The 14,171-nt window shown below is 32.2% G+C and overlaps 1 protein-coding gene across 8 annotated transcripts in view; it reads right to left on the bottom strand.

Annotated features, from left to right (window-relative positions):
- Nucleotides 1-1,782: 1,782 nt before the first annotated feature.
- The window catches only part of LOC130895946 (F-actin-monooxygenase Mical), a 60,467-nt gene continuing 48,078 nt past the window's right edge, over nucleotides 1,783-14,171 (bottom strand). For 2 of the 8 annotated variants that reach the window (XM_057803616.1, XM_057803629.1), the window contains 7 exons: nucleotides 9,598-12,201; nucleotides 8,810-8,836; nucleotides 7,628-7,742; nucleotides 6,450-6,594; nucleotides 6,103-6,386; nucleotides 5,932-6,046; nucleotides 1,783-4,316 (listed from right to left, as the gene is read on the bottom strand). In XM_057803616.1, the coding sequence (XP_057659599.1) occupies nucleotides 4,229-4,316; nucleotides 5,932-6,046; nucleotides 6,103-6,386; nucleotides 6,450-6,594; nucleotides 7,628-7,742; nucleotides 8,810-8,836; nucleotides 9,598-12,201 (3,378 nt within the window). In that variant the 3' untranslated portion in view covers nucleotides 1,783-4,228. Of the gene's footprint in view, nucleotides 4,317-5,783; nucleotides 6,047-6,102; nucleotides 6,387-6,449; nucleotides 6,595-7,627; nucleotides 7,743-8,809; nucleotides 8,837-9,597; nucleotides 12,202-14,171 lie in introns of all 8 variants that reach the window. The other 6 variants (XM_057803613.1, XM_057803617.1, XM_057803627.1 and 3 more) reach the window with 4 other exon arrangements.

Here is a 14,171-nt window from a genome sequence, read left to right as displayed (position 1 = left end):
AAATTATTAATTTCGTAAATAATTGATTAGTGAAATGATGAAATGTCATATTTATCTAACCAAAATGGCGGACTTTTGACAGAATTATAATTTAGCAACAATTTTTGATTATTTGCGTATTTTGTTATTTAAAAATGAGTTATTTGATAACTTGTTTAGAAACACGAAAATATTTCGGAGGGTTTATAGTAAACATGAAAATTTAGGGTACAATTAAAAAGGAATAGATAATTTTGAAATTGTGTACGAACAGGGACGTAATTAGGTTCGTAAACAAAGCATGTTTTTGAAAAGATTATTAGGTCATTTTAACTTAAAATAAGTCTAATTGAAAATAGTTTTTGTAATATTTAACTCAATACGGAAATTACAATTTCATTAACAATTTTCATGCTTTCTATAAGTGAAAAACGATCTTTTATATTTGTATTGAATGTCATATATATCTAATATGGCGGCTTTTTGACATTCGAAGTATTCGGTTCATCAACAATATTTATTTATTGGGGTAATTGCAATTTAAAAATGAGTTTTTACTAGCTTATTAATAGATATGGAAATATTTGAAGTTGTTCGAAAGAAATATAAGCAGTTAATGTATAATTATTAGTAGATCATATTGAAACAGTGAAAGGAACAGGTTCGGAGTCAGGTTCGTGATCAAAACTTGTTTTTCAATTCGCTCAAATGATCTAAATTCAAGGAGATTTTAATGAAAATAAGTTTTGTGCTTTTATAAAACGTTTTAAATCATCTTATGTAATGGGAATATCGATATTTCGAGTATGTTATAAATCGTAGCTATTTCGTTGACTTTAAAAATACTTTAGAAATTTTTTTATTTACCCTAATTGTCCATTGGGTTTGTTTTGATTATTTTTTCGATATTTATAGATAGACACCATTTTTTCCAATTAATTCTTGATTTTAGGTTAAGGGAAACAGAAATAATACCATGATTCAATAAAAAAAAGCTTTTTAATATATAATAATACACACATAAAATGCATTCACAAAATTATATATCTGTACATATCTATACAATTCCTCATGCAAAAATGCATATTTTTAAATCACAAATCTGTATATATTTATATATATATATATATATATATATATATATATATATATATATATATATATATATATATATATATATATATATATATGCATGCAAATAAAAATTATTACAATAAAGACTAGGTTTGTTATACGATAAAGAAAAAAAGTGTATACTTCAATTACACTAATTTAAAAACCAATCACAATATAATTAATTGAAATAGATTTATCACCATAAATATTGTACCGCCATCTATTGCTCCGGAAACGACCTATTATTATAAACGCACTTTTTTCAATATGGCGTCGACGTATGACATAAAAGCATTGGCAAACGTGTTACCTTAATGGAGCGTTGTCAATTTATGACGTCATTATCACTACCTCGGTTTATATTTATAAAGACAGTTTCTAAAAAATGACTTATGAGTGATTCCTAGATGACATATGACGTTAAGAATTTTTATGTTTGATTTCATTTGACATTTCGTGTTTTATTAACTTACAGGGTTTCTCAAAAATATATATATCGAAAAAGTTGACGAAAAATCTATTTCAATGGAATTTATGCATGATTCAAATAATTTTTTTTCTAAATTATTTGATGTATAAGCAAAATTGAAAATATACAGATGTTCCAAAAAGTACGATCCATTTTTTGGTTGAAGATATTTCCTATTCTAAGTGATCCTAATAATAGGCAGATTCGGCACGTCGTGATTTTATAATTTTCTAATACATCGTACTAATTGAAACAAAAAAAAACGTGTTGTGTTTAAAAACATAAGGTAACTTTTCAAATTTCGCGGGATAATTAGGTTATTATTTTTTGGTTATGTTGGTATACATATACATTTTTCTATAAGATAACATACATATACTCATTTCTACTATAATTTTTGTTGTAATAATTACCATATTCACCAGATTCCATTTCGGGTGACTTTTTCAGGTTTGTAAATCGAAATAAAGTGACCTTAATTTTCAAACACCTCGTTACGATTAAAATATTCTTAAACAGCACATGACTAATAAAAAAATTGAGTTAATAGATATAATTTCATCAAGTGATGATTATTTTTTATTTAATAAAATACGAAAATTTGATATGATAAATTTGAATTTTCAAACTACATCTACTCACCGCAAGATGGCACCACAAAATCTAGTTAACCGCGCAATTTAAAATTAGTCATTAATATTAATGTTAAAACAATGAAGTTTCAAATCACAATTCTATGTTCCACTCTAAGTGTACTCGTAAATGTTGGTTTCAAAACGCACTCGACTCTCGTAAACGTGATTGCGGAGAGTGCTGTGGAGTTCAAATGTTCTTTTTATGAAATCTAACCTATAGTCAAATGTTATTGAAACACTATCAGCCATTACATCGAGTTGTGTGAATATTTATAGAAAATTGTTAATTAATCGCGAATTTTAATGTATTTCCGTGTTTCATTCGTTCGTACATGTACTTAAATTCATAGAAATATCAAATGCACTGAAATTTAAGAAAACAAATTGATATTTTTTTAAGGTAAGTGATTATTGGTTAAATTGTTAAAAATCGATTAAAATTCAAATTTATTTATCAAATTTTCCATAGAATATTGAAAACATTGTTTATTTCAAAGCTTTCGGATATTTAAAATGAAAATACTAATAATATATAGTGTGATTCATTAATACGTGAAAAAATTATTAAGGCTTAAAATTTTTCTCAATTCTTACATTATATCACATATTAAAATTCACTGCAACTAATTGTTATGAAATTATATTATATTATAAAAGAATAAAATAATAAATTTGGTTTTACTTTGAAAAAGATAATACAAGAAATCGATAATAATCAATAAATTATAAGATACAATTATATTTCGGAGAATTAAATTATTTTATAGATTTAAAGGAATTGTAGCAAAAGATTTTCTATTGGAAAATTACTATTATAGTATTTGGAAAGAAATAGAATCCAAAGTAACTTAAATCGACTGACGTAGTGTGATAATTACGTAAAAACGATTTATATAAACATTAAAGTTACAAACAGCAAATTCTGATTAAAATTTTGGTTTTCAATGCATAAAAATACCAAAAAATCAAATATATTTCCTCTTCAATCGCTATAAACTAAAAATAATCTTCAAAATCTTATGAATTTCTTTTCGTTACTAGTTTCCCATAAAAATATACTAACCTCACTAGTTACTTCAAATCGACTTAATCTAGGAGTTCAATTGAGTGAATCTTGACTCAAATTTGTAGTTTTAACATCTCCTAGGTGTATTTTGAAAAGCTACTTCGAGCTATATATACAGTCCTCGTACATTAATGATTCTGGATTAGCACGATCACTGTATCAAAGTTGATTCTGGCTACAAGGCACTCAATGAGCTGGTTTACAAACGACCGGTAGGGCTGCTTTTTTGGATACCTGGATATAAGGGATCCATTCAACTGCTGACTTGTAATTCGATTTCCTTATTCGCTGATTTAGAAACACCTTGATGTATGGGAGAAGGGAAGAAACAAAAAGATGTATTGTTATGGAAAAGCCAAAACAATGATCGATAATAAGAAAATCCTGGAATTTGAACTAGTGGATGAGCCTTCCATAAGTATATCTAATGCTGTGGTTGGAAAATTAGGCAGTTTTGTCATTTACTTACCAGTGATTCTCAAAGTGGTCTAGGTGCACCCCCAGGGGTCCATGGAAGCTCTACAACAGGAATATCCTCGAATTTCCATAGTTAGATTTGATTTTTTGGGAATATGGGGTAAATATATCAACTAAAATTAGTTAAAAGTGATTTACGATAAAAAAAAAGATTTGGGAACTTCTGATTTAGACTGATTATCTAAATCCCCCAAAATATGATTGTAACGTATCAAGTTTCGAAAACATCTAAATACAGTGACAGTTTGTAATGTTTAGGAATCAACACGTTATTAATATAAAATTATTTTTTAATTGAAATATTAATAACGTTTCGACCTGATCACTTAATCATCAACTTTTGTACATCTTACAAAAATATCACCCTTTTATCGCTTTTTCTCTAACTTACGTTTAGATTAATATATAAAAATAAATAAAAATATATCGGTATTATAATAGCCGAAAAAAGGAAACAAAAAATAATTGAACAAATGGAATTTCTTTTTAATGATCTGACGTATTCTTTATTGGAGTTAATCTCAACCCTTTGGCAAGCATTTGTTCTTCAAAATCCCTATCTTCATTTGAATATCTGCAAAATTAGAATAATTATATCATACAAAATAAAATTGTTTACAAAGTATTAGACATGCTGGAAAGCCCCGAGTGACAGAAATTTTACAACTGGCATTGTCATTACAACCATTAAAAGGTTTTCGAAAATATCAATTGGATAGATTAGGTTAGGTCAGAGGAAAACCTTAGGGTTGAACTACTACAGGAGGACTAGGATGTTATGTTGTTAGATTACGTAAGATGAGGTTAGGTTGGGTTGATAGTGATATAGGAGAATTTAAATTAAGGAAAAGATAGGTTAGATCAGGTAAAACGGTTTAGATTAGACAATGTGAAGGATTAGGTTTATAAAAGGATAAATTGTGTTACGTTGGAATGTTCTAAAATTGATTTTGTAGAATTTTTACCGATTTAGGTTATGTATGTGTTGATTTCTTTATATTCTTGCAAATAGTGTTTCTATCTACGATATATATTTTGAAAAAATTGAAAAATTTCGAAATAGAATTAGAAATCAACAAAAATAATTTATGGCATATGCAACCAAGCACTTAAAATTAATTAAATTAATAATAAATATGCAGAGACAAGAGGCAAGCAACTTTTTGCTAACATATAATACAAAAACACAAGCAAACGAAAGCTGTCAACTGTCAACTGTCAATGTAAGTAGTTTCATTCTTACTTGACGGATTATAGGCGTGGAAAATTAATAAAAAATAATGGAAACCCCTTTAAAAATGTTATAAAAGGTAAAACGCTGATTAAATTATTGATTTACTAAATCTATGAATATAAAAAGTGAATTATAGCGGCAAATAACTAAATAAGCAGTAGATATCGCCATATTTGTTGTAGAAATTATTATTTTCATGAAAATTACTTTTCGGAAAGTGATTTTAGTAATTCTAAAAACAACATATTGAATAGATATGGATGTAAATTATAGAATTGGTGCGATTTTTTATTAAATTTTCATAACAAACCGCCAATTAACGAATTAATTGACGCAGTAACACCAAGTCAACAAAGAAGAAGATTCGTATGTCGTATATAAAGAGAAAAAAAGACTCCGATGCTCAATCCCAAAGAATAACTGAAATAACCGTGAAAATTTATGAGGATTATCAGACTTGTAAGTAACTACTGACACACTCACACTCATAATTAGTACGAGGTATGTATAAAAAGTTCGGTGAATAACCTGAGCGCTCATGGACACTTGCAGACGTCCAGAACTTGAAGTTATCGGGACTCTTCTTCACAAGAACGAACTGAGAACGAATCGCGATCGCTTTGACCAACGACAACACCGAGTATGGTGGAGCTAGAACGAAACGTACCGACAAGAGATCATCCACCGCAGTTCCCTGACCCGGTGCTGGCGGATTTATTCATATTTAAGGTTTTTTTGCGAAGGAACTTTCGAATTTTGAACTTTTCACACAATTCTAGTATATATGTTTGTTTATTAGTTACTTACCTCTCGGTCTGCTTTATTATTTGTGAATTAATCTAGTAGCAGTAAAATGAAAACCCAAAATAAATAAGATAGTAGTAAAACTAAGCATGCACTACTGATTAGACGTTTAATGTACTGATTCTGTGATTGATTAATATCTGAAAGGCACCTTAATCTGTCTTCTTCTATTTCGGCTATCAACGAATCTCGTTTTTCTACTATCCTTATCATTTCGTTGATGATACTCTCCTCGACTTCGACGTCTTCTTTAGTTTTCGGTTTATCTGTAAATAGAAATTTTATAAACGTTTTTTTTTTGAAAAAAAAAAACGAAACTCACCGTTTTCTATCCTTTCTCTAAGTTCGTGTTGCAATCTCGAATGTCTGTCTTCGAGTTCGAGCTCTTGGGCTCTAACTGTAAGCTCGCGTTCGTATCTCCTGAGTTCGGTACGATCCCTCATCAAATCGAACCATTCTTGCAACAATTCGGCTTCGTCTTTAGACGTATCGCCGATACTTTCACCCCTTAACGCTTTTTCCACCGTTACCCCTCTATCTTCCAGTTCTTTCATTTTAACTTCAGTCTCTTCTAGTTTTCGTTGTATCTCTTGAGCCATACGGTGTCTAAATAGTAATAGTAATAAATTTTTTTAAGGTATTCGTTATCGAATCGATTGTATTTTTCACCTTTTCAATTGAGCCTGTCGACTGATTCGTCTCGATCTGCTCGATCTTCTGCCAGACGTACTTCCGGCGGATACACCGGTCAAGTCCAGGGTATCGCAAGAACTGTGGTTTGGCTTTTTGTGTTCCTCGCCCTCTGAACTATCGTCTAGGCCAATAAAAATAAAGATTAGATTTGGTTTAGGAATCGCCCTGATGTAGGAAAAAATTTCCTCTGCGGGATAGGAATTTGGGTTTCGTTTATTCAATATTTATAAGGTCGTTCGGTGAAGGGAAGGAATTACAACATATGCCAGTGTGCCACGTAAACATGTCCGTCATTATTGACATTCGGGTGTCAGACGGCGTTGTGCCACTTAAACATGTCCGCCATTATTGACATTCGGGTGTCAGACGGCGTTGTGCCACTTGAACATGTCCGCCATTGTTGACATTCGGGTGTCAGACGGCGTTTCAGATTATCCGGTTCAACGAGTTGACAAAATGTCTTTGGCAACGGAGTTTCCAGAAGTTTCAAGGTCTGTTTTGTACTCTTCGAAGAGGGTTTGTCCACAGATATGACAATCTCTTCGGTGATTATGTCAAAAAGTAACCGTAATCTTTTGGTAATAAAATTATTGTTTTATACGAACTTGTTTTTTATTTATAGCCCATCGGAGGTTGAAAAAAAACATCCAAGTCTTAATTTTTTTTTTTACATTTATGCTGATAAACACTTCCCGTACGTTTTCCATCAAATATATTTGATATAACGTCATTTAGACGACTCGGAATTGAGGTTATGTTTATATAGACTAAATCGGTGGTTCTATTGTCGCTTTTTGAGTTGATCGTTGGATAGAGTACAATAATTGTTTGCTCTATATTCGATTATGATTCGGACGTCACAATTACACTGTCTGACGCGCGTTTCGTTAACCAAGAGATAAACTTATCTTCAGTCTCGTCGAAACGCGCGCCAGAAAGTTTAATATTGTGAGTGTGGGTGTAGTGGTAGTGTAATCTCGCTAACGGTTCCAAAAATTCCAACTTATTAATTATATAACGGTTCAAATTTGAGGTTATGTCAATATTGACATAAACATTGTTGCTGTGGCTTTATTGACGATATGGGAAAGAAGAAAATAGGATAAAGTGAAAATGATAACGTAAATAAAAGAAAGTAAGAGATACTGACTCACCAGTTTTCCTGACGTAATTAGTTGGTAGAGGCGGTACCGGAGGCGGTGTCGTATTCCTGTCGATGAAACTCTCTGATAAACATTTCCTTTGAGGTATGTCACGAATAACCAGATCCTTAAACGTTAGTTGACATTTTATAAGTTTATTATTATGGAAATATACTTTTTACTAAAAAAAATTCTTTTTTTTTTAATTCAACACATTCCACAATACTTTACGAATCGATTAAATTCAATTTCGATTCAAATTTGCAAATTCCACAACTTAAGGTTAGTATACACTGAGATATTACGGTTCGGACGAACCGAACGAACCGAGCGCGAATGATTTGATTTTAACATGTCAATTTGACATTTTTTTAAATATTTAGTTGATTGTATTATTGGGTGATGTATAAATAGTTATTAAGTAAAAATTGGATATTGTATGCATTGCGTTCTTTTTTTGAAAATAACCATAAAATCCCCATAACATTGGAAAACATGATTGGAGAAGTATTTTGACATTTTCTTTAGAAATCTCTAACTTCAATATGTAAAAACGACTATATCAATTTCTTGTATGTCACTTTTTTGTGTCATATGTCATATAAAGTGTGTTACTTGACACTTGACGTGACGTGTTGTGTCATTTGGCGTGAGGTATGACGTAATTATAATAATTTTCTAACAAATTTATCGAATCTACTGTATATTATCAATGAAAATCGATGTTTTGTTATTTAATAGCGAATCTACAATATTACAAGTCAAATCGAGTGTCATATGTCATATAAAGTGTGTTACTTGACACCTGACGTGACGTGTGGTATTATTTGGCGTGAGGTGTGACGTAATTATAATAATTTTCTAACAAATTTATCGAATCTACTGTATATTATCAATGAAAATCGATGTTTTGTTATTTAATAGCGAATCTACAATATTACAAGTCAAATCGAATGTCATATGTTATATAAAGTGTGTTATTTGACACCTGACGTGACGTGTTGTGTCATTTGGCGTGAGGTGTGACGTAATTATAATAATTTCCAATCATGTTTCGAATGTGAAGTTGATGGAAACGTGACGGTACGTAACGACAAAAAACATGAAAAAAGTGCTACACAACCATGCAACTAAAGCACATGCAAAACAACAATATCAATACACAAAATAACCGATCCAATCGTAAATTCTTACTTTTCTGTAATCCAGATTCGTACAAGACTGCAAAGTAGATAAATTTCGTGAGTATGTCACCAAAAAAATTAATTATTCATCATAAAATTCATATAAAGTTTTTGATCATCCAAGATAATCTGATTTTTTTCGTATTTAAATAAGAAAAGGTTGGTATAATGACCTAAATCGAATAGCTAATGTAAACGACGACGCCATCTATTCGACGGCAGCGAAACTTGAAAATTTCAATTTATTTTAGTATATGGTTTTGAATGAGTAGAAATAAAAATCGAAATACCCTCGTATAGTAACATAAATGAAACAAAATGACGTTGAGGCGTGTGGAATATATCGAAATACCATCGTATAATAACGGAAATTCAAAAAATTTCGAAAAGACCTCGTATGATGACCTAATTGAAATGTTGAATGTAAACGAGGACGCCATCTATTAGACGGTAGCGAAACTTGAAAATTTAATTTATTTTAGTATATGGTTTTGAATGAGTAGAAATAAAAATCGAAATACCCTCGTATAGTAACATAAATGAAACAAAATGACGTTGAGGCGTGTGGAATAAATCGAAATACAATCGTTTAATAACGGAATAGAAGCAAACTGTGTCGAGAAATATAGAAAATTTCGATAAGGCCCAGTGGTATATTGACTTAAATGAAACAGTGACGACGCCATCTATTAGACGGTAGCGAAACTCGTGTATTTAGTTTTAAATGGGAAGGAATCGATATAATTAATTAGATATGAAATCAAATTATCTTGGAATAAGTGGTAACGTACAATTTACCTTGGAAGTTTCCTTCGATTTCGGCGACAATTTTCCAAATAATCCTTTAGAACCGGTCGAAATGGGACTTTTCCTCGTAAAAAAATCCGCGATCAGCCTCGTTATGCTTTTCCTTCTTTCCCTATCTTTACCTTTGTTTTTACTTTTCCCGACGTTCGTTTCCAATATATTCGGATCGGATTTGTAAACTTTGATCCTTTCCGATGGATCTGATTTAATGGATTCGACCGTAGTTATTTGCCGAGGAAAATCCGGTATCGATTTCGCTCTCGAAGACAACGAATTATCGTTAGAAATCGGATCGGAAAATTCGTAATTACCACTGAAGCATCGTCTAAACGAAACGTTGTTCGGTTGATTGTTTTCTTTGTTGCGCGCTTTGACGGTTTGTTTCAATTTTTCCAATTTTCTGTTTACTTCTTCGGTTGATTTGTTATACCGAGGCGGCGCTTTCGGCGTAGTATCGGTCTTCATCGGCGAACTTAACAAGAACTGATCGGAATTGTGACTTTTCGGTATTGAAAATTCGATTTTGGTATTTTGCAGAGGGTAATTCGTCGATAATAACACATCGGGGGTGGTAATTTTTTTATCGGTTTTCGTTAATTCGAACGGTGACGTTTTATTTCTTTTTTTTCTTTCCAACGATTTATTTTCCGCTTTCATCTTGTTCATTACCATTTCTTGTATTAATTTTTGATTGGTGTCTCTTTCTTTTTTGATAACCTCTTTGTTGTATAGTATATCGGGGGTGTGGGGTAGCGAAATTTTATTAGGGGACGGTGTCGTTATTTGTATTTCTTCGGTGATGAGATCGGGTTTTTGTAAAACGTCACTTTTACTTTTCCTTCTACTTTTTCTCACGTCAATAGAATCTTTGACGTTGGAAAATTCGATTTTCGATTGCAGCCGTTGACAATGTTCGTGAAATTCTACGTTATTATCGATATTTTCTTCGATTAATTTATTTTTAACGGTCGATTCGGTAAAAGTGTTTTCTTCGGTTGTAGTACCGGATTCGATTATTTGAACGCTGTTTTCTTCTTCTATTTCGTTATTAATACTTTTTATCGGTTCCGTTTCCGATTGCTTTACGTTTTCTTCTATTTTAACGTTATTAATAGCTTCGACTATATCGTTTATATTGGGATTTAGACTATCTTCGGCGAAATCTTCTTCGTTTTTAAATAAAACGTAACCGTTTCGATTGTTTACGACGCCGTCTTCGGTACTAGTTTCCGTACCGGTATCCATAAATTCGATTTGGTCTAAATTAACGCTTAGAATGTTATTTTTGGTTTCGGTTACGTTTCCAATTTCCTTTTTCGAAGATATCGAATCGTCGAATTCTAATAGATCCGCTTTTTTAGCCGATTTCGAATCGTCGGTGTATTTGATGTGTATTTCGAATTCGCCGTCTTCGAAATCGTCGGAAACTACTTCGTCTCGCGCCCAATCCGATAATTCCGTTTCCGTTAGAGCTGTCGTTAATTGTTCGGCTACGGATTCCGGCGAACTAAATCCGCTAGAATTGACGGCAACTTCCGGCGTTTCTTTTTCGACGCTCTTATATTTAATATGTAAGGAATTGTGTATTTCCGGTAATAAATTTTCCAAATTCGGTAAAATTTTCGGTTGATTCAAAGTTTTTTTATCGTTAATAATCGATTTCGTCGATTCTAAGGACGGATTAATACATACTAAGGAATCTGGGACGATTTCTTCGTCATCGGCGACGGTATGCACCTCAACTCTCGGTATATTTTGGAATAATTTCGATTTTGACGACGGTTCTTCTTTTTCGCTATCCGACGAAACTAAACTGTCCGATGTTAAACTGTTGTTTTGTTTGCCCCAATCGATTTGCGGGACTATTATGGACGTTTCGTGAAGCGGACTTCTCGGTCGACCTTCGGACACGTTTTCGAATACCGGTTCTTCTATTTCTGCTTTTTCTTCTTCTTTTTTTTCTTCGTTATCTAATTCTTTGGTGAATATGATCGAAGGTTGCGGAGACAGAACCGGCGATTTGAGTTCGTTCAATTTTTTGCAGAAAGTTTGCATACTGGCGCTTATTTCCGGCGAGGGTTTCAACATCTTTTGACAATCTGTAATGTTAGTGTGGAAGCTTTTGAATTTAGTGTCTAGAGTGGAGGCGCTACCAGATTTTTGGATGCTACCGGGACTCGTTTCGCCCAATAAATATTTTTTTTTTAATTCGAGCGATACCTTAGCCGCTATACCACCGGTGCTTTGTGTGCGATTCAAACTGTAACCTTCCGGTCGTGTCAAAGATACTGGTGCTGGTTTTTTTACCGGTTGTGCGGGAGGTGGTACCAAAGGTGATAATTTCAATTCGATATTCGATTTTTTCGCTTTTCCACCGTCACTAGGTTTTTGCAGATAACGACTGGTCACCTGGATCTTTTTCGGTAGGTTGCCGCCGCCCCTCGTTTTGTTTACGTGGAAATCGTTGAGAAGGATCGAAGGTAATTCCCTCGTCGGAGTCGGCTCGTCTTGGGCGAATTCGGAATCCGTCGATATTTCCGTTGCCGAATTTTGAATTTCGCTCGACGTTTCGGAACTACTTTCATCTGATACAATCTAGAAGGTAAATTAATTTTTATTATTTCGCCATCGAATATTTTTCCCAACGAAATTTGAAAACACTTTATAACAATAAGCAATATATACGAGGGCCGAAAATTAAGTATTTAAACTGGTTATTTCGGAACAACGAATCTTCTACTATACAATGTGGCAACATTGCTCCAACAACGTATATTTGATTTTTTTCTTATTTGTTGGTGATATTAGTCACAAAAATGGGAAAGCGAAACCTCGAAACAAATTTTATTTATAGATAATATACGACAAACCCTGTATTCACGAAAAAAAAAAAAATAAAAATAAATTCTATTTTGGGGTCATTTTTCACGATAAATTAGTCGAGATATATTCTAGAATTATAGAACGGACTTTCGAGGGCGCATCTAAAGAAAAAAAAATCAAAATCAAAGATACGAGGGTGATTGGAAAACATCACGATTAGCAAAGTGGGTTTTTGATGATTTTTAAGACAAACCGAAGACATTTTGCACCCTGTATGTGGAAAATAACGTGAAAAAAAGCTTTTCAAATTACTTTTGAACGTTTTTTGGGTAGTTTTCATGAAAATTTTCAACAAAAATTTTTTTGTAAACTAGGGATTCCCACATTTTGACAAGTATGTGTAAAAAAAATTATTTAGACTAGAATATAACCGATGGGAAGCTCATATTTGGAACGGGTACTCTCAAAGGATATATTCGAAAGAAAAAAAAAATCAAAATAAGATACGAGGGCGATAGGAGAAGATCACGATAAGCAAAGTGAGTTTTTGATGATTTTTAAGACAAACGGAATACATTTTGTACCCTGTATGTGGAAAATAACGTGAAGAAAAGCTTCTCAAGTTACTTTTGAACGTTTTTTTGCCTAGTTTTCATGAAAATTATGGTTTTAGGACTGTAGAATTTTATTGTAAACTAGGGATTCCCACATTTTGACAAGTATGTGTAAAAAAAATTATTTAGACTAGAATATAACCGATGGGAAGCTCATATTTGGAACAGGCACTCTCAAAGGATATATTCGAAAGAAAAAAAAATCAAAATAAGATACGAGGGTGATTGGAAAAGATCACGATAAGCAAAGTGGGTTTTTGATGATTTTCAAGACAAACGGAAGACATTTTGTACCCTGTATGTAGAGAATAATGTGAAGAAAAGCTTCTCAAGTTACTTTTGAAAGTTTTCATGAAAATTGTGGTTCTAGGATTGTAGATTTTTTCAGTAAATTAGGGGATTCCTCCATTTTGACATAGATACTTAAAAAAAAAATATTTAAATTGGAATTTCATTGATACAAAACTCATATTTGAAGCACGCACTCTCAAAGGATGCATTTAAAAGACAAAAAATCAAAGTGAGTTACGAGGGTGATTGAAAAAATATGATTATTAAATGAGTACACTTCGCATATGAGTTAACGGAATTATATCAAGTGTGACACCCTGTATAGTTGAAAATAAATGATTAAGAAAAGTAAATTTCTCTTCTCGAGTCGCTGTTTGATGTCTTAGTTTAGAAAAAAATGATTTAAGACGAATAAAATCTCGTATAAACAAGTCGAAAGTGAAAATGACGTTTATCAGTTTCTTCGACAAGCGAGGATGGTTCATAAGGAGTTCGTTCCACTTGGACAGATCGTGAATCAAGTATTCTAACGCGGAGTACTTGGAAAAAAGTCATTAGAGTCATTGTAACGCATTTTTCGGCTTCCAAATAGATTTTAGTAGTACCACAACCACCCTATTCGCCGGATTTATCCTCCTACGACTATTTTCGTTCCCAAGAGAAAAAAAACTAACGCTTTTTGAATCTGATGAGCTTATTCAACCTTACGAAAAAATCACTAGAGTTTGTGTATTAGAATTACTCTAAAAGTCTTTATGTTGTCGTCGAATAATTTTTACAGCGTCAGTTTCATTACTTAATAGTCGGACCTCGTATATATATACAAAAGAAAAAAAT

The sequence above is a fragment of the Diorhabda carinulata genome, chromosome 6, assembly GCF_026250575.1.
Source record: "Diorhabda carinulata isolate Delta chromosome 6, icDioCari1.1, whole genome shotgun sequence".
Lineage (NCBI taxonomy): Eukaryota > Metazoa > Arthropoda > Insecta > Coleoptera > Chrysomelidae > Diorhabda > Diorhabda carinulata.
This window is presented reverse-complemented; position numbering and strand designations above follow the sequence as displayed.